Below are 26774 nucleotides of genomic sequence, written 5' to 3' on the forward strand. Positions count from 1 at the left end.
CCTAAGTCTGGCTAGGGGTCATCAATTTTAAATTTTTTTCAAAGAACCAGCTCCTGGTTTCATTGATCTGTTCTATTGGTTTTTTTAGTTTCTCTGTCATTTATTTCCATTCTAATATTTATTATTTCCCTTCTTCAGCTGGCTTTAAACTTCATTTGATGTTCTTCTTCTAGCTCCATTAGGTGTAAGATTAGGTTGTTTATTGATATTTTTCTTGCTTCTTGAGGTAGGACTATATTGCTATAAACGTTCCTCTTGGAAAAGCTTTTGCTGCATCCCAAATATTTATGACCATTGTGTTTTCATTTTCGATGGTCTCCATGTGTTTTTGTATTTCCTCTTTGAGGAAATATTTTCATATTCTATTCTTTTTTCTTTCTTTCTTTCTTTCTTTCTTTCTTTCTTTCTTTCTTTCTTTCTTTCTTTCTTTCTTTCTTTCAGGATCATGCACACAAATGAGCTGGGGAGGGTAGGGCAGAGGTAGAGGAAGGGAATCTTAAGCCAGCTCCATGCTCACATGGAGCCCAACGTGGGGCTCAATCACTACCCTAGATCATGACCTGGACTGAAATCAAGAGTCAGATGTTCAACTGACTGAGGTACCCAGAACCTCTATTTCCAATCTGATTTCTTGATTCACCCATTCATTGTTTAATAGCATGGTATTTAGCTTCCATGTATTTGTGCTCTTTCCAGATATCTTCTTTTGTTTGATTTCCAGTCATAGTATTGTGGATGGAAACATGCATGGTGTGACTTCACTGTTTGTTTGTTTTTTTAATTTCTTAAGACTTATTTTGTGGCCTCATGTGTGATCTCTTCTGGAGATTGTTTCATCTGCACTTGAAAAGAATGTGTATTTTTCTGTGTTAGGATGGATTCTGAATATATCAGTTAGATCTATCTGGTTCAATATGTCATTGAAAGGCACTGTTTCCTTGTTGATTTTGTGTTTGGATGATCTATCCAATGATCTATCTATCCTTCTTGGTCTCTTGTTGCACTCTTTGTTTTTAAGTCCATTTTGTCTGATAGAAGTATTGCTTCTGGCTTGCTTTGCACTTCTATCTGCATGATAGATGTTTTTCTTTTTTTTAATTTTTAAAAAGTTTTTATTTATTTATTCACAAGAGACACACAGAGAGAGAGAGAGGCAGAGACATAGGCAGAGGGAGAAGGAGGCTCCATGCAGGGAGCCGGATGTGGGTCTGGATCCCAGAACTCCAGGATCAAGCCCTGGGCCAAAGCAGGTGCTCAACTGCTGAACCACCCAGGCGTCCTGATAAATTTTTGCTATCAGTTCACTTTCAATCTGCATGTGTCTTTAGGTCTGAAGTGAGTCTCTAGTAGGAAGCATATAGATGGGTCTTGTTTTTTATCCATTCTGTCACCCTGTGTCTTTTCACTGGAGCATTTCTCCACTTACATTCAAAGTAGTTATTGACAGATATGTATTTATGGCCATTTTGTTACTTGTTTTGTGGGTTTTGTAGTTTTTCTCTGATCCTTTCTTCTCTTGCTCTCTTTCAAAGAGAGAAGGTTTATTGGCTATCTTTAGTGATATACTCAGATTCCTTTCTCTTTAATCTTTGCATATCTATTACTGGTTTTTGATTTGTGGTCACCATTTCATTTGTAAATAGCATCTTCTGCATAAAGAGGCCTATATTAAGTTGATGGTCGCTTCAGCTTGGACCCATTTCTTTACTCCAATACCCCCAAACATATGTAAACATATGCTTTAGTTATATAGTGTCATATCTTACATCCTTTTAATCCATTTTGGGTTGATTTTTGTATATGATGTGAGATAAGGGCCTAATTCCATTGTTTTGCATGTGGATATCCAGTTTTCCCAACACTATTTATTGGAGAGACCGTCTTTTCCTCATTGTGTATCCTTGGCATCCTTGTCACAGAAACCCAACCTTGTAAGGGTTATTTCTGAGTTCTTTATTATATTCCATTTGTGTATCTGTCCATTTTTAACCATTATTATGTAACAAGATAAACATATTTTCTTGTGAATATTTTTCTGGAGTTTATTTATTTTGAATAGATTCCTAGAATTGGATTTAGAAATTGGCATAATATTTGAGGATATTATATGATATTAGGCCTAGGGACTCAAAAACTCCTAATATTCTAGTCCTGGTCATTCCTCTCCTTAGAGTCCTACAAAAGAAACAAGAAATATGAAAAATAACAGACTGCTTTTTATTAGTTGTGCTAGTCCCGAATGTCACTCTAGTTCAGAACTCTGATAAGCCTGGGTTGGGGCACTTGGTCTAAAGTCTTTCAAAATCTTCAACCTTTCTTACAGTTTAGTGGGACTTGTTCCAATTTATTAGTCCAGTTCCATGAAGAAGTGAGGAAATAGAACATGCATGACCTTTTAAAGCACAGTAACCCTAGCCAGTAGTAAATAGGGACCAAGCAACATCCTAGAATGTCACAAATCAGATTCTTCTTCATGGGGAAGAAAAGACCAGTAAAAAGGAAATCTTTCCCTCCCCCCCTATTGAGAAGTCGGTCAAGGTATACAAATATTTAAAGTTTTTAGTATATTTGACAAAATTATTTTCCAGACAGATTGGACTACTTTTCCTACCCTCTTGCATTGTACACAAAAGTCTTTTTTTGTAAACCTTCACTTTACACTTAATGAATCCTGCTGTTTATTAATTGTGTAATTTGGGGAAAGTAGCTAAACTTTTCTATGCCTCAGTTTTTTCATCTGCAAACTAAGATTAATAACGTCTACCTTATAATGTCATTGAGACAATGTACTTTTAAAACCCTTCATGCTTGTCATGTGTTAAGTTTTAAATAAAATCCAAGTTACTATTTTGTGATGTGGTTGTTCTGTTAAAATCTTAGCTAATTTCCAAGGTGAAAAATGTATCCTTCATTGTTGTACTTAATTACTTGTAATAATATCAAGTATTCTTATATTTAGTAACTAATTGCATTGCATCTTTTTTTGTTGTTGTTTTTTAATTTAAATTCAATTTGCCAACATACGCTGTAACACCCAGTGGTCATCCCATCAAGTGCCCTCCTCAGTGCCCATCATCCAACTACCCCATCCCCCCATCCACCTCCCCTTCAGCACCCCTTTGTTTTCCAGAATTAGGAGTCTCTCATGTTTTGTCTCCCTTTCTAATATTTTCCACTCAGTTCCCCTTCTTCCTGCATTTCATCTTTGTAAGTAGTCTGTTCATGTTCTTAGCTCATTATTTTTTGGACTCAACAATTTTCATGGTGTTTTATATGTAATCTTAGTGTATTAAAGACATTACCTCTGAACTGACATCTTTAAGTATTTTTGTCAGTATGTAGTTCAACTTAAATTTATTCATGATATTATTATCGCACAAAAGCCTTTCATTTTATGTTATAACTTCTGCATGTTTTCCTCATGGTCTCTTGGCTTTTGTGTCAGTCTGATCCTGTCCAGATATCACAAGAATTTTGACTTGTTTTTCCTGGTTTTTTACTTTTACTTTTAGCATTTTATTCTTTAATCCAAAAAGAACAATACTTGGTATATTAAGTGATAAGCCTCTATTTCTTTTTTTTAAGATTTTATTTTTTTATTCATGAGAGACACACACAGAGAGAGAAGCAGAGACACTGGCAGAGGGAGAAGCAGGCTCCATGCAGGAAGCCTGACATGGGACTCGATCCCGGGTCCCCAGAATCACACCCTGGGCTGAGGCAGCACTAAACCGCTGAGCCATTTGGGCTGCCCAAGCTTCTATTTCTAAGCCAAGAAAAAATTGCTGTTTTTTTTAAGAAGTCAAATTAAGTTTGATGCCTGAAAGCTGTTTCACATTTTCAAGCATATGTTATAATTAAATGTGTAGTATTTTGAATAGTTAGTGGTGCAGGATTGTACATGGCAATAGTGCCAACAGTAAACAGCAATTTTGTAGGAATATGTGTATAGCCATTTAAGAAAATCCATTCAAATCCCAAATCCTCATATGAGAACTAGCCAGGAAGGCTTTAACGATGTCATAATATAGATAAATGGCACTGGGAAGAGGATATTTGGAAAAAAATTGAAATGGGTTGAAATTACAACCAAGCAATCAGAATTAATATTTAGTATTAATTAGAATGACTTGGGTAGCAAAAAGCTAGAAATATCCAATTTGGTTATAATATGAGCTTTAAATAAGACTCTTCTACAAGACTTGATGTTACAAACCAAAAGGTTGTTCTTTTTATTTGTGCAAACAGGTAAACAGGCATAAATCTCAATGGGAGAGGAAAACCAAACCTCTGTGGCTGAGTTTATTTTCCTGGGCCTTTCACAGGACTTGCAGACCCAGATCCTGCTGTTTGTTCTTTTTCTCCTCATTTATCTTTTGACTGTGCTTGGGAACCTGCTCATCATCATTCTCATCTTCATGGACTCTCGACTTCACACTCCCATGTACTTTTTTCTTAGAAACCTCTCTTTCGCAGATCTCTGTTTCTCTACTAGCATCGTCCCTCAGGTGTTGGTCCATTTCCTGGTAAAAAGGAAAACGATTTCTTTTCTTGGGTGTATGGCACAAATAGTTGTCTTCCTTCTGGCTGGGTGTACAGAGTGTGCACTGCTGGCAGTGATGTCTTATGACCGGTACGTGGCTGTCTGCAAGCCCCTGCACTACTCTAGCATCATGACCCAACAGGTGTGTCTCCAGTTGGCCATTGGATCCTGGGCCAGTGGAGCACTCGTGTCTCTGGTGGATACCACCTTTACTTTTCAACTACCCTATCAAGGACAGAAGATTATTAATCACTACTTTTGTGAACCTCCTGCCCTCCTGAAGCTGGCTTCAGCAGATACCTACAGCACAGAAATGGCCATCTTTGCAATGGGCGTGGTCATCCTCTTAGCTCCTGTCTGCCTGATTCTGGTCTCCTACTGGAATATTATCTCCACTGTGATCCAGATGCAGTCTGGGGAGGGGAGGCTCAAGGCTTTCTCTACCTGTGGCTCCCATCTCATTGTTGTTGTCCTGTTCTATGGCTCAGGCATATTCGCCTACATGCGGCCAAACTCCAAGACCACAAAAGAGCAGGATAAAATGATCTCTGTGTTCTATACAGTGGTGACTCCAATGTTGAACCCCATAATTTATAGCCTGAGAAACAAGGATGTTAAAGGGGCTTTCAGAAAACTAGCTGGAAGAAAGTCCTTTTCTCAACAGCGGTGATCTAGGGTTTGACTTTTATATTTGTTTAGTTTAGTTTAGTATTAGTTTTTGAGAGAGAACGAGAGTAGGAGCTGGTGGATTGGCAGTAGGAGAGGGAGAGGGACAAGCAGACACCCTGCTCAGTGGATAGCCCAGGAGGGGTACCATCCCAAGATCCTGAGATCATGATCTGAGCTGAAGTCAGCTGTTGAACTGATTGAGTCACTGAGGAGGCCCTATTTAATTAATTAATTAAATGGAGAGTGTGGATGAACAGGTAGCACAAGGCGAAGAGGGAGAGAGAAAGAGAATGTTTAAGCAGGCTCCATCCCTAGCATCGAGCTGATTGAAGGCTCCATCTCATGACACTGAAATCACGACCTGAACCAAAATCAAGAATCAGATGCTTGGGATCCCTGGGTGGCTCAGTGGTTTAGCGTCTGCCTTTGGCCCAGGGAGTGATCCTGGAGTCCTGGGATCGAGTCCCACATCAGGCTCCCTGCATGGAGCCTGCTTCTCCCTCTGCCTGTGTATCTGCCTCTCTGTCTCTCTGCCTCTCATGAATAAATAAATAAAACCTTAAAAAAAAAAAGAATCAGATGCTCAACTGGTGAGCCACTATGTTACTCTGGTAACATTCTTATAAGAGGTACAGGATTTTAGTAGACAGTTATGAATTAATTCAAGAAACATAAAAGTGAAGACATGTTCTAAAAACCATGAATATGCACACTGAGCTAGAACACAGAGGAGAGAAATAAAAGGATAAAAAGTTTATGTTTTCCTGATTATAAAACACAAGTGCTATTTTGGAATTTGTGGGTTAATTTCAACATGATACAACTGAATCTAAGGCTTAAACTGAATTATTTTGATAAACATCTAATATGACTGGCATACATGATTCTAACACCAAAGACATTTCCGGTTTAGATGTCCCACTCATACAAATCTAGGATTAGGCTCTGATAGAAACAACCAATATATCTGGAAGAGTCTTTAATATGGGATCATTCATGACTCAAAGCATTTCATCTTGTAAAATGCCACCAAGGGCAAAATACTTCCCAGTTCATGATATTTTCTCCTGAAAACTTCAAAAACAACAGATTTTTTTATCTTGATATCCCAAATTTCATGCAAACACAAACTATAGGGTAAAAAGGAAATTTAACATTTAACTGAAACAAAGTTCTGAGGCTTAAACCAGTCCATAATATTTCTATTGAGTGATTATCCAGCATTTGCTTAGGATTATATACCTCTCAACAAAAAAAAAAAGATTATATACCTCTCTACTATCTTGGATCATCCCTTTTCATTTATACAGCTGACAATCAAACAACATGTGCCAACCACTGCATATTGGAAAATCCATGTAACAACCTTTGAATCCCCTAAAACTTAACTGCTAATAGCATTGTTCACTGGAAACCTTACCAATAAAATGAGCAGTCGATTAACACATATTTTGTATGTGTATTATATACTGTATTCATACAATAAAGTAAGCTAGAGAAAAGAAAATGTTATAAAGAAGATCATAGGAGAAAATACATGCACAGTACTGTACTGTATAAAAAAATGTATAAGTGGACCCATGCAGTCCAAATCTGCATTGTTCAAGGGTCAACTATCGATACTTTTTTGCTTTTACAAAGATCTTCCTACGGTAAGTCAAAATCAATGTTCCTGTATCTTGAACTCACGTTCTCTAGTTTGAGTCCTTTAGTCCTATAGGAAAATTTCATTTTCCTATTCCATGACCCTCTGAAGTCAGTTTCTGTATTGGCCCAAATTCAATTCTCACAGCCAACCACTCACTTGTTTCTTTAAAGTTCCTATATCTAACATGCTCAGGCACCCTGTATTCATTCTGGTCATCCTCCTTTGAATGAGCTCATTTTATCCATTGAATCCCTCTTCCAAAAGCAAAAGAAAATTTAGGGTTTTAGAAATTGGAATTTGCAAACCTGAGGCTGACCCCTCCATGGGCTTAGATGCCTAGAACCACATCTTAGTGTAACTCAACTTCTTTAGCATGGTCCTTCTGCATTCCACTTTAGGTTTGATGAATGCTTAGTACAAACAATCTGCCTGACAGCCACCTGCTTATTTTCCCCAAGTTTTTAATCAGTCACATGTTTAGAGGGGATTCAATGTAACTGTAAATTTTTTCTACAGTTACCATGGATATGAGTCCAGGAACAACAGATGTCAGGAGTCAGGTACTACTGACTCTGCTGTAGTAGACCTCCCCAGTGAAGTAATATCTAGTAGCTAAATTTCTTCTTTTTTCATTCATGCATCCATGTATTTATTTAAAAACCGTTAGGAGTTCTTCTTTGCCAATTTGAATGCCTTTAATGTCTTTTTGTTGTCTGATTGCTGAGGCTAGGACTTCCAGTACTATGTTGAATAGCAGTGGTGAGAGTGGACATCCCTGTCTTATTCCTGATCTTAGGGGAAAGGCTCCCAGTGCTTCCCCATTGAGAAGGATATTTGCTGTGGGCTTTTTGTAGATGGCTTTTAAGATGCTGAGGAATGTTTCCTCTATCCCTACACTCTGAAGAGTTTTGATCAGGAATGGATGCTGTATTTTGTCAAATGATTTCTCTCATCTAATGAGAGGATCATATGGTTCTTGGTTTTTCTCTTGCTGATATGATGAATCACATTGATTGTTTTACGAGTGTTGAACCAGCCTTGTGTCCCGGGATAAATCCTACTTGGTCATGGTGAATAATCTTCTTAATGTACTGTTGGATCCTAATTGGCTAGTATCTTGTTGAGAATTTTTGCATCCATGTTAATCAGGGATATTGGTCTATAATTCTCCTTTTTGGTGGGGTCTTTGTCTGGTTTTGGAATTAAGGTGATGCTGGCCTCATAGAACGAGTTTGGAAGTACTCCATCTCTTTCTATCTTTCCAAACAGCTTTAGTAGAATAGGTATGATTTCTTCTTTAAACGTTTGATAGAATTCCCCTGGGAAGCCATCTGGCCCTGGACTTTTGTGTCTTGGGAGGTTTTTGATGACTGCTTCAATTTCCACCCTGGTTATTGGCCTGTTCAGGTTTTCTATTTCTTCCTGTTCCAGTTTTGGTTGTTTGTGGCTTTCCAGGAATGCGTCCATTTCTTCTAGATTGCCTAATTTATTGGTGTATAGCTATTTATAATATGTTTTTAAAATCGTTTGTATTTCCTTGGTGTTGGTAGTGATCTCTCCTTTCTCATTCATGATTTTATTAATTGAAGTCAAACTCTCCCTCTTCGCCAATGACATGATATTCTACATAGAAAACCCAAAAGCCTCCACCCCAAGATTGCTAGAACTCATACAGCAATTTGGTAGCGTGGCAGGATACAAAATCAATGCCCAGAAATCAATGGCATTTCTATACACTAACATTGAGACTGAAGAAAGAGAAATAAAGGAGTCAATCCCATTTACAATTGCACTGAAAAGTATAAGATACCTAGGAATAAACCTAACCAAAGAGGTAAAGGATCTATACCCTAAAAACTATAGAACACTTCTGAAAGAAATTGAGGAAGACACAAAGAGATGGAAAAATATTCCATGCTCATGGATTGGCAGAATTAATATTGTGAAAATGTCAATGTACCAGGGCAATTTACACGTTTAATGCAATCCCTATCAAAATACCATGGACTTTCTTTACAGAGTTAGAACAAATTATTTGAAGATTTGTGTGGAATCAGAAAAGACCCCGAATAGCCAGGGGAATTTTAAAAAAGAAAACCTTATCTGGGGGCATCACAATGCCAGATTTCAGGTTGTACTACAAAGCTGTGGTCATCAAGACAGTGTGGTACTGGCACAAGAACAGACACTTAGATCAATGGAACAGAATAGAGAACCCAGAAGTGGACCCTGAACTTTATGGTCAACTAATATTCGATAAAGGAGGAAAGACTATCCATTGGAAGAAAGACAGTCTCTTCAATAAATGGTGCTGGGAAAATTGGACATCCACATGCAGAAGAATGAAACTAGACCACTCTCTTTCACCATACACAAAGATAAACTCAAAATGGATGAAAGATCTAAATGTGAGACAAGATTCCGTCAAAATCCTAGAGGAGAACACAGGCAACACCCTTTTTGAACTTGGCCACAGTAACTTCTTGCAAGATACATCCATGAAGGCAAAAGAAACAAAAGCAAAAATGAACTATTGGGACTTCATCAAGATAAGAAGCTTTTGCACAGCAAAGGATACAGTCAACAAAACTAAAAGACAACCTACAGAATGGGAGAAGATATTTGCAAATGACGTATCAGATAAAGGGATAGTTTCCAAGATCTATAAAGAACTTATTAAGCTCAACAGCAAAGAAACAAACAATCCAATCATGAAATGGTCAAAAGACATGAAGAGAAATCTCACAGAGGAAGACATAGACATGGCCAACGAGAACATGAGAAAATGCTCTGCATCACTTGCCATCAGGCAAATACAAATCAAAACCACAATGAGATACCACCTCACACCAGTGAGAATGGGGAAAATTAACAAGGCAGGAAACAACAAATGTTGGAGAGGATGCGGAGAAAAGGGAACCCTCTTACACTGTTGGTGGGAATGTGAACTGGTGCAGCCACTCTGGAAAACTGTGTGGAGGTTCCTCAAACAGTTAAAAATAGACCTGCCCTACGACCCAGCAATTGCACTGTTGGGGATTTACCCGAAAGATACAGGTGCAATGAAACACCGGGACACCTGCACCCCGATGTTTCTAGCAGCAATGTCCACAATAGCCAAACTGTGGAAGGAGCCTCGGCGTCCATCGAAAGATGAATGGATACAGAAGATGTGGTTTATGTATACAACGGAATATTACTCAGCCTTTAGAAATGACAAATACCAACCATTTGCTTCAACGTGGATGGAACTGGAGGGTATTATGCTGAGTGAAGTAAGTCAATCGGAGAAGGACAAACAGTGTATGTTCTCATTCATTTGGGGAATATAAATAATAGTGAAAGGGAATATAAGGGAAAGGAGAAGAAATGTGTGGGAAATATCAGAAAGGGATAAAGAACATAAAGACTCCTAACTCTGGGAAAGGAACTAGGGGTGGTGGAAGGGGAGGAGGGCGGGGGGGTAGTGGTGAGTGGGTGACGGGCACTGAGGGGGATACTTGATGGGACGAGCACTGGGTGTTATTCTGTATGTTGGTAAATTGAACACCAATAAAAAATTAATTTATTAAAAAAAACCGTTATGAGCTCTTTTTCATTTTCTCTCATCTGACTCTAATTGTATCCAATATAACCCGAGCAATAGCTGACACATTATGTGTTTCAATACACATTTTTGCATTTGTTACTATTTTTAAATTTACTGGAGCTGGACCACAATAGACAAATTCTAATCTGGGGTGTGAAGATCAGAGAAAACTTTGATATAAGCAGCATGTGCTACTTGTGTTATAGACAAGGACAAAACACTAATAGGTGAAAATGCTGATTAGGCTGCCCATGATGATCTAAATGATACTGTTTAAGCAACAGGAAGAAAAATAAGGAAATGTAAACTGAAAATTTGGACATTAACTTAGAGAAGTCTGGCCATGAAGAAGAAAGAAGAAAGAAGGTATGGCTGAGAAAGTTGAATTGTGAACTTTATAAAAAATTTTAGATTCCTTGGTCACTTTCCCCTTTTCATTTAAGATTTTAACCCCGTAGGTCACTGTCACTTGCCCCAACACACTACTCCTGTTATAGATCTTAGGCTTTCTAATTTTCACATAAAAAAATATTCAATGATTCTGCATTCACAGAATTCCTTGATCTTCATTCTTCCAATGAACTCAGCCATCCACACCATGGTCATATTTTTAATATTGCTATTACCAATAGTTGCCATCCCCACTCCAAATTCTGAAACCACAGAATCCTGAGCAAAATAAAATGGGTACAGTTTTCAGGCACTAAGTTCTGAGATGGTTTTATTATACAGCAGTGGATAACCAAAATGCTGAGAGAATTATGCTCCCATTCATTCCATCAAAATAGATGCTGTTGGGACTTTTTCACACTACTAATAAAATCTATGATCTCTCTCAAAACAAACCAAATCAAAACTCTCAACACATGTTATCTCTCTTGCTATGGAGGGAGACAAGAAATAATCTGCCAGAAAGCTTCTAAAGAAAATATTTCCTATATACATCCCAAAATAATAATAAAATAATATGTAGATAAGGGTTCTAGATTGCAAGTAGGAAAGACCCACTATGAGTGATTTAAGTTAAAAGGAAAAATATTGAAAGAATGGTAATTCTGGTCCTGCAGCCAAAACCACAGGCCAAAATCAGATAGAATGGGTGTGATGACAGCCTCGCTGCCACTCAGCACTAGATGGCGCACGTCGCTCTGCCAACACCATCAGCCCAGGCTCCGCTGCTGGAGCTGCTGCTTCACTGAGGCTGGAAATTGGGCTGTTGGTGCTTCCTCTGCCCCTGAAAGAAAAAGACAAAGGAAATTGTGTGCTGACCAACACTAGGTCAGTCAGGTGGTCCAGGAGAACAGCAATAGTGATCACGTGGGTAGTATGTGCCCTCGAGATGATGTGATGGAGATAGCACTTTATCTTTGTGACCTCCCTCTCCTAAACCCATAAACTCAGTCGAATCATGAGAAGAACACCAGACAAATCTAATAGGTCGGCTTCCTATAAAATATGTGACCAGTACTCTTTAAATCTAGAATGGTCAGCAAAACACAAGTCTGAGAACCTGTCACAGCCAAGAGGATCTTAAGGAGAGATGCCCAGTAAATGTAATATGGCATCCTGTGTGGGATCCTGGATCAGAAAAGGGATATAAGGGAAAAGAGAAGAAAAAAAAAGATTGGGGGCACCTGAGTGGCCCTGTCAGTTAAGCGTCTGCCTTTGGCTCAGGTCATGATCTCTGGGTCTGGGACCAAGCCCCATGTGGGCCTCCCTGCTCAGTGGGGAGTCTGCTTCTCCCTCTAACCCTCCCCCACACACTCCTGCTGTCTCTCTCAAATGAATAGATCAACTCTTTAAAGAAAAGAAAGAAATCCAAATGAAGTATGAATTTTGGTTAATACTGTATCAGTAGGGGGCTTGGTGGCTAAGTCACTTGGGTGTTTGACTCTTGGATTCAGCCCAGGTCATGATTTCAATATGTTCAGGTGGTGGGATTATTCCCCATTTGGGGTTCCACACTCAGCCAGGAGGATGCTTGGTATTTTCTCTCTCCCTCCCCCTAGGCACTTTCCCCTGCTGTCTCTCAAATAAATAAATAAATAAATAAATAAATAAATAAATAAATAAATCTTAAAATCATGGGATATCAATGTTGATTTTCTTTTTTTTCTTTAAGATTTAATTCATTTATTCATGAGAGTGACACAGAGAGAGAGAGAGAGGCAGGGACACAGGCAGAGGGAGAAGCAGGCTCCATGGAGGGAGCCAGATGTGGGACTCCATCCCGGGTCTCCAGGATCAGGCCCTGGACTGAAGGCGGTACCAAACCATTGAGCCACCTGGGCTGCCCTCAATGTTGATTTCCTTAATTGTAACAAATACAATAATAATAATGTAAGATGTCAGTAATAAGGGAAAGTGTCATATGAACACTCAGGGTGTTCTCAGTTTCTATACGCCTAAAACTGATCTAAAAAAATAAAGTTTATTTTTAAAAAACAACAGAGACGGCTTGTTCTTGCTTTTTCATGTCACTAGAGCTACTTCAGAATGTAGACTGCGTGACTCCACCTTGCAAGCTAACCATAGCCGCAGTGAAGACAAGAAACTGAATTTCAGATGTATTCAGCTTGTAAGATGGGAGACAGGCTCCAACTAGCCCAAGACACACAGAAGACCATAAATGTGGAAAGGCAACCCAAATGACCAGAAGCCAAAAACTGACATATGGCCATTACACATGGCCTGTGAAACCAAATACCGCTTCTCCTCTCCCTCTTCTCTCCTCTCACTCCAACCTTGCCCCTCTCGTTTCATGCTTTCTCTCTCAAACAAAAAAATAAAATCTTATAAAATATAGTGTCCTCTTCTGATTGTGTTTACTAATATAATGCAACTGCTAGTACAGTATCTGCCACAAATTAGATTCTCAATAAGAATTTGCTGAAAGAATATTAGTGTAGGAAACGTATTGTCTCAAGTCTAGCTTTCTCACCATTTTTAAAAAGTTATATTAATTTATTTTACATAGAGGCCAGAAGCAGGGGGAGTGGCAGTCAGAGAGGGAAGAGGCTCTCCACCCCTAGGATCACAGCCAGAGCCCAAGAAAGATACTAATTTATTTTACATAGAGGCCAGAAGCAGGGGGAGTGGCAGTCAGAGAGGGAAGAGGCTCTCCACCCCTAGGATCACAGCCAGAGCCCAAGAAAGATACTAAATCAACTGAGCCACCCAGGTGCCCCTGTACTTTTTATTAAATAAATGCAGATGGGTCCATATTGGAAGATCTGGTTTTCATGATGCTAGAAGGAAATGGAGTTTGTAGCAATCAATTGCATGCATCTCAAGGATCAAGTCCCAGAGAGCTTGAGAGTCCTTTACCTGAACAATGAACGTCATATATTGAGGGAAACCTTACAAGATTGTTCCATTAAAAAAATCTGGACCTTTAGTGAAGTGACTGAAACCAAAAATTATCTTGTTCAATTAGATAGCGGACTCAGGGCTTCAGGGGACCTTTGAGGGCACATGGTCAGAAACCTCATATCTATGAGAAGTTGGAGAGAAGGTCTGGGTGTTCTCTGTCCTCCTTTGTGCCTCTTCCATTTCCCTGTTCTCACTGGGTTTTGAGCCTGTTTCCTGGCAATACTTACAAGTTAAAATATAAATTTTGCCTGGCTACATTATTATGACTTTCATAAAGGTCAGCCTCATTACAAACAATTCATAGCACACACCCTACCCCCAATCTTGGAAAATATCATTGAGTGAACAGCAGTGATCTGAGTAAGAAGTGATCTGAGCTTGGAGCTTAGCTTTGCCGGATTTTAGTTGCAACAAATTGGGGATGCTAATCTCCACCTTACAGTGTTTTGTGGTGATGAGTGAGATGCTATGTATAATGTGCTTAAGACAGTAGTGAGCACAGAGGAGGTTAGCAAAAAGCTCCTAGTTCCCCTTTTGTTTTACCTTGATGAATTCATGGTCTAGATTTAAACTCTGTGACTGATTCTGTTGAGTCTTCCTCTGGGCCTCAAGCCAGGACCTTCTTTTAGTGTTTTCTCGTTTTCTCTTCCTTTCTGCAATGTCATCCTCCCCCATAGCCTCAAGGATCATCCACCCAGAATGGACACAAACTGTACACCTCTGGCCTCAGACACCAATAAACTACGGACCCCCGGTCCATCTGCCTATTTGATAATGCTTCTTGGATGACCCAGAGTTATCTTGTACTTAACAAGCCCAAACTGGATTCACGAGACTTCCGTCAGACTTTTTACTTGGATGGAAACCAGAATGAATGATGAGTAAAATCGATTAATCAGGGACCACCATGTTTTATACATCCCAGTGTATTTTCGAAATTCTGCCCTGTTTTTTGGTCCCAGGCTAATGGGGTGGTGGTGACGTGGAGAAGTGTTGGTGTTAGGCTATCTCAGGAGAGGTGGTGGATTGAAGTACGTGAGGATGGCGGTGCTGTAGAAGAGGGAGACAACAAGGAGGTGGGAGGAATAGGTGGAAAAGGCCTTAGGTTTCCCCTCAGCTGAGGGCATCCTGAAGATAGTAGAGAGGATGTGGACATAGGACCCTAGGATCAGCAGGAAAGGGAAGAGGATAAATAAGACAGTGGCTGTCAGAGCCTCCAGTTCAAACAGAGAGGTATCAGCACAGACCAGTGCAATGACAGGGGGGCTGTCACAGAAAAAGTGGTTCACTCTGTTGGGGTCACAAAAAGGGAAGTGGAAAATCCATGTGGTTTGCACAGGGCCACAGGAAACTCTGAGAACCAAGATGTACCTGCTAGCTGGGCACAGGCTCTGCAGTTCATAATGACTGGGTAACGCAAAGGGTCACAGTTGGCCACACAGCGGTCATATGTCATTGTGGCCAGGAGGCAGCACTCAGCAGCCCCAAAGAAGAAGAAATACACTGAGTGGCATAGCCATGGAAGGAGTTGGTTGTATCTTGGATGATCAGAGTCGCTGCATCTAGGGCACAATAATCAAGTTAAAACCTACCTCCAGGTGGTAAAAAATTCCTGGGGAAGAAGCAGGTAAGACTTTGTAGAGCAGAGCAGGATGATAAGAACATTGCCCACTACGGTGCCAGTAAATAGTCCAAAAAAGGAGAAAGAGTAGAGCTTGGAGCTCAGAGGACAAGGCTGAAAAGTTCACAGAAACAAATTCACTGTCAACTGTCCAGTTTTCCCATGTCATTTTTCTGCTCAGGAATTCCCCAGGCATCATGATCCAAGAGTGAGGATTTGGGGCAGCTACATGGGTGGGATGGGGGAAGCTAAGAATGTATAACAGGCTCTCCCTGCACCTCAACCTCACCTCCACCCTCACTGTGGCCTGCTGCCGCCCACTCCCAGCCCCCTGGTTGGACAGCCTTCTACGGGTGGGTGGGGCCTAGGGAAAGGCTGGCCTGGAGATGGGGCGGGGCCTGGGGATAGGAGTGGGCGGGGCTTTATGTGGGGCGGGGCCTGAGACGAGGAGGGGCGGGGCCTGTTGCTTGGGGGCGGGACCTGGAGCTGGGGAGGGGCGGGGTCTTCTCAGGTGGCCTGGGGCCGCGGGGGCCGCTGGGGGCTCCTTCCAGGGCTGGTGCGCGTGCGCGCGCCCGGGGGCGGGGTCGGGGGGGCGCCTGGGCTTCTGGGACTCGCAGGACCCGGGCGGCGCGGAAGGGCGGGCTGTGCCCTGCTGCTTGGCTCGGGCGTCAGTGCCCACGCCGGCTGCCCCCGCCCGGAGCCGCACGGCCTCCGCGGCTGCCGTCGCCCCTGGCGCCCGGGCGGACGGAACGGAGCCCCTGCCGGGAGCCGCGCCCAGGGACCACCGGCTCGGTGGCGGTGAGGACGCGCTGTGCGGCGCGGGGAGCCCCGCTGCGGCGCGTCCGCGGGTTGGGGCGCGCGCCCCGCAGTGTGTGCGGGACCCCGGGGGGCGCGGGCGGCGGGGAGGCGCGGGCTGCAGGAGGAGGGGTGCGCGCCGGAGCCCGGGGAGCCGCGTGCGGCGCCGCCTCTCCGCCCTGCTGCGGGGGCGGCCTGCGGGCCTCGGGCGGCTGGAGGGGGTGCTTGGGGGCCGGGGTGACGGGGCTGGCTGCGTCGACTGCAGACGCGGTGGGAAGTCTGCATCCCACTGGCCTTCTTCCCAGTCATCCCTGACCTCCCGCCAGTGCGGACGCTTCGAGGCGTCTTTCTCGGTTTCAGACGCTCCGTGTGCACCGGGCCCTCTGCGCCCCTCTCCCTGCGCCAGGCGCGAAGGGGTTTTACCTAGGCCACTGCCTATCAGCTCTTTAGTTGACATGTAAACTTGCTCTACGAAACAACCCTCTTCACCCACAGAAAGTACCTTGCGCATGATTGGCACCTGTTGAGTCCTCGGTGCTAGAAAATCCCTTGAACATCCCTGTGGCCCCTGGTTCAGTGCCCTGGATTCCCGCCGCCTGCGCCTGTCGCGCCCTCCGTGTCCGTGGGCCTGGCTCGCACTCGAAGCTCCCTCGCTCCTGCCACCGCCGTCCTGAGAGGCGGCCGTTCACTGCAGAGGTTAAACTCCGACCCTTCTTGGCTTTGCTCGCCCCAGTGTTCATCGCTTACACAGCGCGAGGCTGCTCGCAGTCTCAGCCGTACGCTGACCTTCTGTCGTCCAGCGGCTCCTTTTCTGGACTCTTCACTGCAAGCAGGTCCTCCTGAACGTCTCCGACCTTCAGGTTCCTTAATTATTGATACCGACTGAGTTATTAATTTATATTTTCAGCCTATCCATTCCCACTATATTCTGTTGCTTTTTCTCACTTGCAGTTTTCTCACTTGCACTTGCAGTTGACTCATTCTTGTTTAGGAACTTAAACAAGTACGTATGTAAGGCTTTGACATCGCCTAACAGTGGAACTTGATCTGTTCTCTATAGATTCTGATGTGTGATTTTTTTTTAAAGATTTTATTTATTTATTCGTGAGAGGCAGAGAGAGAGGCAGAGGGAGAAGCAGGCTCCATGCAGGGAGCCCGACATGGGACTCATTCCCGGACTCCAGGATCACGTCCTGGGCCAAAGGCAGGAGCTAAACTGCCGAGCCATCCAGGGATTCCCCCCAATTATTTTTTTTTATTGGTGTTCAGTTTGCCAACGTATAGCATAACACCCAGTGCTCAGCCCATCAAGTGCCCCCCTCAGTGCCCATTACCCAGTCACCCCCACCCCCCACCCACCTCCTTTTCCACCACCCCTTGTTCATCTCCCAGAGTTAGGAGTCTCTCATGTTCTGTCTCCCTCTCTGATGTTTCCCTCTCATTTTCTCTCCTTTTCCCTTTATTACCTTTCACTATTTTTTATATTCCCTAAATGAATGAGACCATATGTTTCTCCTTCTCCGATTGACTTACTTCACTCATGATGTGTGATGTTTTTATTGTTTTGAATTTGAGTGGTATTTTAGAAGCAAAGTTTAAATTTCAAATTAGTTGAGAATGTTTTTTCTGTTTCTGTTAAATTCTAGTTTTCATTCTAATAATAAAGGTGGTCTCTACAACTGGTAGATACTTTTTATTTGAGGATTTTTGTAACTTAAAATATAGTAGCCTGGAGGGTATTATGCTGAGTGAAGTAAGTCAGTCGGAGAAGGACAAACATTATATGTTCTCATTCATTTGGGGAATATAAATAATAGTGAAAGGGAATATAAGGGAAGGGAGAAGAAATGTGTGGGAAATATCAGAAAGGGAGACAGAACGTAAAGACTGCTAACTCTGGGAAACGAACTAGGGGTGAGAGAAGGGGAGGAGGGTGGGGGGTGGGAGTGAATGGGTGACGGGCACTGGGGGTTATTCTGTATGTTAGTAAATTGAACACCAATAAAAAATAAATTAAAAAAATATATAGTAGCTTTTGTAAACATTTTCAAAAGTGCTTGAGTAGAACTTACATAGTAGGGCCGCTTGGGTGGCTCAGTTGGTTAAGTGTCTGCCTTAAGCTCAGGTCATGATCCCAGGGTCCTGGGATGGAGCCCCATATGTGTTTCATTGCTTTGCAGGTAGCCTCCTTCTTCCTCTCCCTCTCTGCTACTCTTTCTGCTTGTTTTTTTTTTTTTTTAAAGATTTTATTTATTCATTAGAGACACACACACACACACACAGAGGCAGAGACACAGGCAGAGGGAGAAGCAGGCTTCATCCAGGGAACCTGATGTGGGACTCAATCCTGGGTCTCCAGGATCAGGCCCTGGGCTGAAGACAGTGCTAAACCGCTGAGCCACCAGGGCTGCCCGATGCTCTTTCTGCTTGTTCTCTTTGTCAAATAATTTATAAAAAGAATCTTATTTTAAAAAGTGCTATCTCGTTTTATATATCACACTTAAATACATTTTGCATATCTACTATATTGTTACTTAATTTTAGTTTATCTTGCTAAGGATTTAGAAAGTTGCCATAATCTCTACTGTTTATAGCATCTCATTGTTGATTTCATCTTTCGTTTTCTGAGGAATATGTGATAAATATATTACAATTATGTTATTTGGTACATTTAGCAAGCCATATTTCAGCATAATTTGGTCATTTAATGTTTTATTTTTGTCTGGTATAATGCATTTGTGCTTTTTAATTCATTGTATTTCTGTGCATTGTTTATACTTGGCCTTTGGAAGATCTCCCAGAGTAGATGCCCATTAGGAAACCAATCTACTGATACAACAGAAGTAGAAATTGTTATGACCCTCTGGAATAGTCACCCTAATGCTTAAGTATGAACAGAAAACTAAGAAAACTAAACTATTTATTTATAAATAAATAAAATCTTTAAAAAATAAATATAATTAAATAAAACTCACCTCTCTGTAGTAAACCTGGGCATAGAAATGAGAGTGGGGTGGAACACTTGATTTTCATCATAAAAGTTCTCATATGCTTTTGATCATTTTTCTTTTTGCCATATGCATGGATCACTTTGAGTTGAAAAAATTTCTCTATAATTTTAATTTGCTTTACACCATAAAATGTTGTTCTCCCTTTACCTCAGCATTTCGGGAGAGACTGTTAGGTTTGTCTGTCATATCATTGGTTCAGTGAAGTGTCCCTTTTGTTCTTTACTCCTTCCAATCAAGGTTGTCAGTCTCTTAATCCATTTTGATATTTATCTTAATCTCCTCTTGTTTTACCAAATGACTCCCTAATTCTGTTCTACAAATTTACCATGCATCCTTTTGAATATGAATACATCAGGCAAGTGTCTTTAATATCTTAAATAAAATTTTTATTTTATCATTTCAGATTTACAGAAAAATTGAGAATATAGTGCAAAGGATTCCCACATACCCCACACTCATTTCCCCTATTAGTAACAAATTAGTACGGTACATTTGTTGCAGTCAGTGAAATAATATAGACATGTTAACTGAAGTCCATACTTTAATCATACTTCTTTGATTTTTACCTAATGACCTTTATCTGATCCAGGATCCCACCCAGGATGCCACATTACATTAAGTTGTCATATGTCCTTAGGCTCCTCTTGGCTGTGACAGTTTCTGAGACTTGCTTTTAATGACCTTCACAGTTTTGAGGAGTACTAGTCAGGTATAGTATGGGAAGCCCATCTATTAGCATTTGTCTGTTAGAATTTTTCTCATAATTAGACTGGGGTTATGGGTCTGGGAGAGGAAAATCACAGAGATAAAGTGCTGTTTCTACCACATCATCTCAAAGGTACATACTGCCAGCGTGACCTGTCATTATTAATATTAACTTTGATCACATGGCTGATATATATTTTTCAGCTTTCTCCACTATAAATTTACTCTTTTCCCCTCCTCCATATATACTCTTCCAAAGGGATTCACTATGCAGAGCCCAAACTCAAGGGACAGAGTTATGCTCCACTTCCTGGAAGGCTGAGTATCTACATAAATATTTGGAATTCTTCTGCATGAGAGATTGGTCTATTCTTCCCTATTTATTGATTGATTCAGTCAGTCATATATATCTATATTGCTTATGAGTATTAATTTTATGATTTAGGTTATTGCTCATATTGTTTCAGCTTTGGCCCCTGGGAGTTCTCTCACTTGACTCCTGGACGTATATGACATGATCCAGTACATGTGTTTTTGTTTTTGAGCTCTTATTTAGTTTTTTTTTTTTAAGATTTTATTTATTTATTCATGAGAGACACACACAGAGAGAGAGAGAGAGAGAGAGAGAGGCAGAGACACAGGTAGAGGGAGAAGCAGGCTCCATGCAGGGAGTCTGACGTGGGACTTGATCCTGGGTCTCCAGGACCAGGCCCTGGGCTGAAGGCAGTGCTAAACTGCTGAGCCACCCGGGCTGCCCTCTTATTTAGTTTCTAATACTTCAAGATGCTCCAGTGTATATCTTTTGCTCCAGTTCTAGAATAAGCCGTTTCTCTATAGAGCCTTGGTTCCTTGTATTGCATTAAAAAACGAAATCTGGGATCCCTGGGTGGCGCAGCGGTTTGGCGCCTGCCTTTGGCCCAGGACGCAATCCTGGAGACACGGGATCGAATCCCACGTCAGGCTCCCGGTGCATGGAGCCTGCTTCTCCCTCTGCCTATGTCTCTGCCTCTCTCTCTCTCTCTCTCTCTCTCTATGTGACTATCATAAAAAAAAAAAAAAAAAAAAAAATTTAAAAAAAAAAAAAACGAAATCTGGGAACTAAGTGTTGTTGCTTCTGGGATGTTCTTGCTTCTAGGTCCACTCAGCTGACAGAGCAAGGAAATATATGTGTGTATACCAACCCCTGTATATACAAATATCTATAAGTACTTCTGTATGTAACCACTTTTACCTGTATTAAGCTAAATATAGGTTCATATTGATATTTCCAACTCTAATTCATTACCGCCTGGGTCATTCTTTTTTTTTTTTTTTTTTTTTTTTTTTTTTTTTTTTTTTTTTTTTTTTTTTTTTCGCCTGGGTCATTCTTATTTCCTTCCCTTGATTATCTGTTAACTACTGAAACATGGAGAAACCTGCCTCTCATCATCTGCGATCCACTTATTGTTCAGTATAGCAGTATCAGAATTGTTAACCTATACCTCCATAGGAATTAACTTTATCAACTAGAGTACAGTGCTACTGTATATTTTCCTCTGCCTTTAGTCTTACAGATTCCACTCATTTCCATACTTCTATTTTTTTCTTCAGAAAGTTGCATTCTAAAATGTTTTTTTCTGGAGATCCCTGGGTGGCGCAGCAGTTTGGCGCCTGCCTTTGGCCCAGGGCGCGATCCTGGAGACACGGGATCGAATCCCATGTCGGGCTCCCGGTGCATGGAGCCTGCTTCTCCCTCTACCTATGTCTCTGCCTCTCTCTCTCTCTCTCTCTCTCTCTGTGTGACTATCATAAATAAATAAAAAATAAAATAAATATATAAAAATAAAATAAAATGTTTTTTTTCCTTTGACTTTTTTGAGCATTGTGCATTTTTCCTTCTATACTGTCTTTTCATAGGTCTCCATATATTGTTCTCTTCCTCTGTCTACTAATCCATATTTGAATGTTGAGTGGTCTTTTAAGTAGACATTGCCAACAGATGAGGTCAGGAAATACTTTTGTGAACAAACATTTGGCCAATCTGTAAGATCTGCTAATAAGCAGACCTATACATGTATAGATAATAGTCTATTGAGTGCTGTGTCTGGGTTTTTAATGGTTGTTATATGATTCCAATAAAACACAATGGAAAGTATTGAAAATTGATACTTTGCCCATTGCTTCAGGCTTTTTTTTTTTCCTAAACCTTTGACGCCTTTACCCATTTCACCTGCCACCCTTCTCCAGCAAGCACCAATTTGTTTTTTGAGCTTGTCTTTTTGTTTGTTTTGTAAGATTACACATATAGGAGAGATCATACAGTATTTTTTTTCTCTGACTTTAGTTCACTTATCATAATGACCTCAAAGTTCATCCATGTTGTTGCCAGTGGTAGGATTTTATTCTTTTTATGGCTGAATAATATTTCTGTGAGTGTGTGTGTGTGTAGATAAACATCTTTATCCATTCATCTCTTGATGGACACTTAGGTTGTTTTTATATCTTGGCTATTGTAAATGTGCAATGAACATGAGGGTGCATATATCTTTCCCCATTAGTGTTTCCATTTTCTTTGGATAGATGCCTAGAAGTGGAGTTGCTGGATCATAGGGTAGTTCTATTTTAATTTTTTAAGGATCCTCCATTCTGTTTTCCACAGTGATTGCACCAAGTGACACCACCATCAACAGAGCACAAGGGTTCTCTTTTCTCCACACCCTCAACAACACTTGTTATGTCTTGTCTTTTTCATAATAATCATTCTAACAGTTATGGGGTGATACCTTATTGTGGTTTGATTTGCATATGCTTGATGATTATTGATGTTGAACATCTTTTTATATATCTGTTGGCCATCTGCATATTTTCTTTGGAAAAACATTCAAATCTCTTCTCTGGAAAAATAGTCAAATCTTATGTCTTTAAAACATTGTTTTTTGTTATTGTGTGAGTTCTTTATATATTTTGGGTATTAATCTCTTATCAGATATATGATTTGCAAATATATCTGCAAATCAATCATGTGATATACCACATTAAGAAAATGAAAAAATCCTATCATTTCAATAGATGCAGAAAAAGCACTTGACAAAATTCAACATCCACTTATAATGATAAACTCTCAACAAAATGGATATTGAGTGCTTATTATCTGCCAAGAAGTGAATGGGTATTCTTTTAATCCCTATAATTCAGTCAGATGGGTATTGTTATATCCATGTTATGGTTGAGAAAACTCAAGGTTTGGTAAAATAATTTGCTTAAGTTTATACATTTAGTAACTAGTACAGCTGGGATTTAACCTCAGATCAGTAGGACTCTAAAGTATGTACTCTTAGTCACTGTATATTCTCTATAGCAGGGTTTCTTTCTTTGGAATTACTGACACTTTGGACTGGATAAGTCTATGTTTAGAGCATTGTCTTGTGTATTTTAGGATGTTTAGCAGGATTCCTGGGCTTCTCTCGCTAGATGCATGTAATACCCCCCAGCCGTGACAGCCAGAACTGTCTCCAGACATTGTCAGATTTCCCCTGGTACCAAATGTCCCCAGAAAACCACTGGCTTAGAGATGGGTAATAAAAGTGAACCCTGAAAGTTGAATTACATCCAGACTGGAAGAATTGTAAATTGGATAGAAAGCTGTATCTGAACTTCTCTGAATGTAATGACTCTCATAATTGGGCAAGCTTTTGGGGGAATGCTGAGTGCTCTGCTCTTAAAGTTTTTAAAAGATACTGGCTCTTATGGGAAGGCTTTTCAGTCAGTATGCTTTCTGCACAAAATGTGGATCTCTTCATTTGGCTATACTCTATGAGGACTCCCACAGAAGAACAGTGCTAGTTACTCTGCTAGTAAGCTGTATTTTCTGTCCAGTGGCCTTCTGAACAAACTAGTGCCAAATACGGCCCATGTAGTCTTGTGTGTCTACATGTTTAGTTGAGCCTATAACCTCCCTAATCATTATAGTCTGGGAATGCACTTTTTTTTTAATTGAGGTAAAATTAATATACAGTATTAGTTTTAGTATTCAACATATTGATTCTACAATTCTATACAGTACTTAAAATGACCACCATGATAAGTGTAGTCGATTGTACATATATTTTACACAAGTGACAATAACATCTGTCACCATGTGTTATTATGATAATATTACCTATATTCCCTATGCTGTACTTTTCATCTCTGTGACTTATTTTATAACTGAGTTTTTTCACATCCCCCCACCCACCTGTACTCTGGCAGCACCAATTCTGTATAGTTGAGTCTATTTGGTTTGTTTGTTTGCTCATTTGTTTTAGTTTTTAGATACCACATGTAAATTGTTTTTTTTTCTGTCTTATTTTCACTTAGCATAATACCCTACAGATCCATCCATGTTGTTGCAAATACAAGATCTCATTGTTTTTTATGACTAATATTCAATTGTACATGTATACTACCTCTCCTTTATACATTCATCTTGTGTTATTTCCGTATCTTAGCTATTGTGAATAATTCAATAAACATAGGGGTACATATATCTTTTCAAATTAGTGTCTTCATTTTCTTTGGCTAAATACCCAATGGTGAAATTACTGGGTCATATGGTATTTCTATTTTTAATTTTTTGACAGACCTCCACACTGTTTTCCATAGTGGTTGCACCAGCTGACATTCCCACCAATAGTACACAAGATTCCCTTTTCTCTACATTCTTAACAACACTTGTTATTTCTTGCCTTTTTTATACTAACCATTTTCTGACAGGTATGAAATGATAGCTCATTGTGGTTTTATTTTGCATTTCCTGACGATTAGTGATGTTGAGCATCTTTTCATGTACCTGTTTGCCATCTGTATATGTTTGGGAAAATGTCTATTCAGTTCCTTTTCCCATTTTTTAAAAAATATTCTGTTTATTTATTCATGAAAGACACAGAGATAGAGGCAGAGACACAGGCAGAGGGAGAAACAGGTTCCATGCAGGGATCCCAATGTGGGACTCAATCCTTGCACTCCAGGATCATGCCCTGAGCTGAAGGCAGACAGACGCTCAACCGCTGAGCCACCTAGGCGTCCCTCTTCTTCCCATTTTTTAATTGAAGTATGATGTGATATGCATGTGTGTGTGTGTTGAGTTGTATAAGTTCTTTATATATTTTGGATATTAAATACTTATCAGATACGTCATTTTCAAAAATATTCTCCCATTCAGTAGGTTGCCTTTTTGTTTTGTTGATGCTTTCCTTCACTGTGCAAAGGGTCTTTATTTTGATGTAGTCCCAGTAGTTTATTTTTGCTTTTGTTTCTCTTGTCTGAGAAGATATATCCATAAATATGTTGCTAAGGTTGATGCCGAGGGATTACTGCCTATATTTCTTTTAGGAGTTTTATGGCTTCAGGTCTCATATTTAGATCTTTAAATCCATTTTGAGTTTATTTTTGTATATGGTATAAGAAAGTGGCCCATTTGCATTATTTTGCATGTAGCTGTCCAATTTTCCAGCACCATTTATTGAAAAGACTGTCCTTTCTTCATTGTGTATTCTTACCTCCTTTGTCATAGATTAATTGATCATATAGATATGGATTTCTTCCTGGCCTATCTATCTATGTATCTATTTTTGTGTCATTGGAATATATTTTTGATTTATCCCTGACAATGAAATGATTCATATTTATTCTCTTATTTTTTAAACAATTGTTTCTTAATTTCTAGGAGTGTTTGCAATTATACTCATTTTATATAACCTTATTGATATTTTAGTGAGAATTTAGAAAGATATTTTTAGGCATCACTAGTGTAAAGCCTTAATAACTTGAATATCTTTCTGAAGATGTATTTTGCTTAGTTTTAATGCAAAAATGTATTGTCGCCTGATGCAGGAGAAATCTAATTGTAATTATGAGGTTTGTTTTAAAAGGATTGTCACTTTTTGTGTGTTGTCTGTGTTTTCTGTCTTTTTGGTGGGTGATTAAGGGGAAGAGACAGCATATTTTCTTGTTATAAAAAAAGAAACAAGAATGGAAGAATAATCCATAATATTTATCTTATTAGACAATTTTAAGAATATTATTTGTATTATTTTATCTTTTAACACTGCTAAAACATGTTCATTATATATAGGTCATATTGGTGTCTTTTTTTTTCATTGTCTCAGGTACCTGACTGTTGGCTTTGTGTCTGAAGCTCCTGGAAGTTTTCTCTTTTTGAGGTAGAACTTGGCTGAAATCACACTGCACACATATTGTATACAAGTGCTTAGCCCATGCCCAAGAATTACTATCCTCTAGTAAGACAAATTTGAACTACAGTGGGAGTTCTGTATAGGAAGATGCAGCCTCTGATCAAGTTGATGGCTATCTCAAAACCTCAAAACCTGATTCTAAATGAACAAAGTGAGGCCCTGAGATCAGATGTATCTTGGCAACAGGAATCCATCCCAGTCGTGGAAACATATGACTCTGAGGCCTCTCGTCAAAAGTTCAGACATTTCCAGTATTTGGAAGTGTCTGGGCCTCATGAAGCCCTGTGCCAACTCTGGGAGCTCTGTCTTCAGTGGCTGAGACCAGAGGTTCATACAAAGCAGCAGATTCTAGAGCTGTTAGTGCTAGAGCAATTTCTGACAATTCTCCCTGAAGACATCAGGACTTGGGTGAATTTACAACATCCAAAGAACAGCAAAGAAGTGGTGACCCTCATAGAGGATGTGATTGAAATGCTTAACGATAAAGGTGAGAATGTAGAACATTGTCAATAGAATTGTTGACCTTTATGTGGAATCTTGAAAAAAAAAGAAAAATGAGCTCATAGGTACAGAGAACAGATTGGTAGTTGCCAGAGGTGGTGATGGAGG

General features: G+C 40.2%; 2 protein-coding genes across 7 annotated transcripts in view; both read left to right on the forward strand.

Moving 5' to 3' along the window:
* The first annotated feature begins 4247 nt into the window (after positions 1 to 4247).
* On the forward strand, positions 4248 to 5213 carry LOC119877363 (olfactory receptor 2D3). The gene has a single exon (XM_038568925.1). The coding sequence runs from the start codon at positions 4269 to 4271 to the stop codon at positions 5211 to 5213; it is 945 nt and encodes a 314-aa protein (XP_038424853.1). The 5' UTR covers positions 4248 to 4268.
* A 10908-nt stretch (positions 5214 to 16121) lies between these two features.
* The window catches only part of ZNF215 (zinc finger protein 215), a 29966-nt gene continuing 19313 nt past the window's right edge, over positions 16122 to 26774 (forward strand). Inside the window, exons 1-3 of one of the 6 annotated variants that reach the window (XM_038568919.1) lie at positions 16138 to 16240; positions 16733 to 17097; positions 26079 to 26652. In XM_038568919.1, the coding sequence (XP_038424847.1) occupies positions 26253 to 26652 (400 nt within the window). In that variant the 5' untranslated portion in view covers positions 16138 to 16240; positions 16733 to 17097; positions 26079 to 26252. Of the gene's footprint in view, positions 16241 to 16479; positions 17098 to 26078; positions 26653 to 26774 lie in introns of those variants that run through there. The other 5 variants (XM_038568921.1, XM_038568918.1, XM_038568920.1 and 2 more) reach the window with 5 other exon arrangements.

Source organism: Canis lupus, chromosome 21 (assembly GCF_011100685.1).
Source record: "Canis lupus familiaris isolate Mischka breed German Shepherd chromosome 21, alternate assembly UU_Cfam_GSD_1.0, whole genome shotgun sequence".
In the NCBI taxonomy this organism is placed as follows: Eukaryota; Metazoa; Chordata; class Mammalia; order Carnivora; family Canidae; genus Canis; species Canis lupus.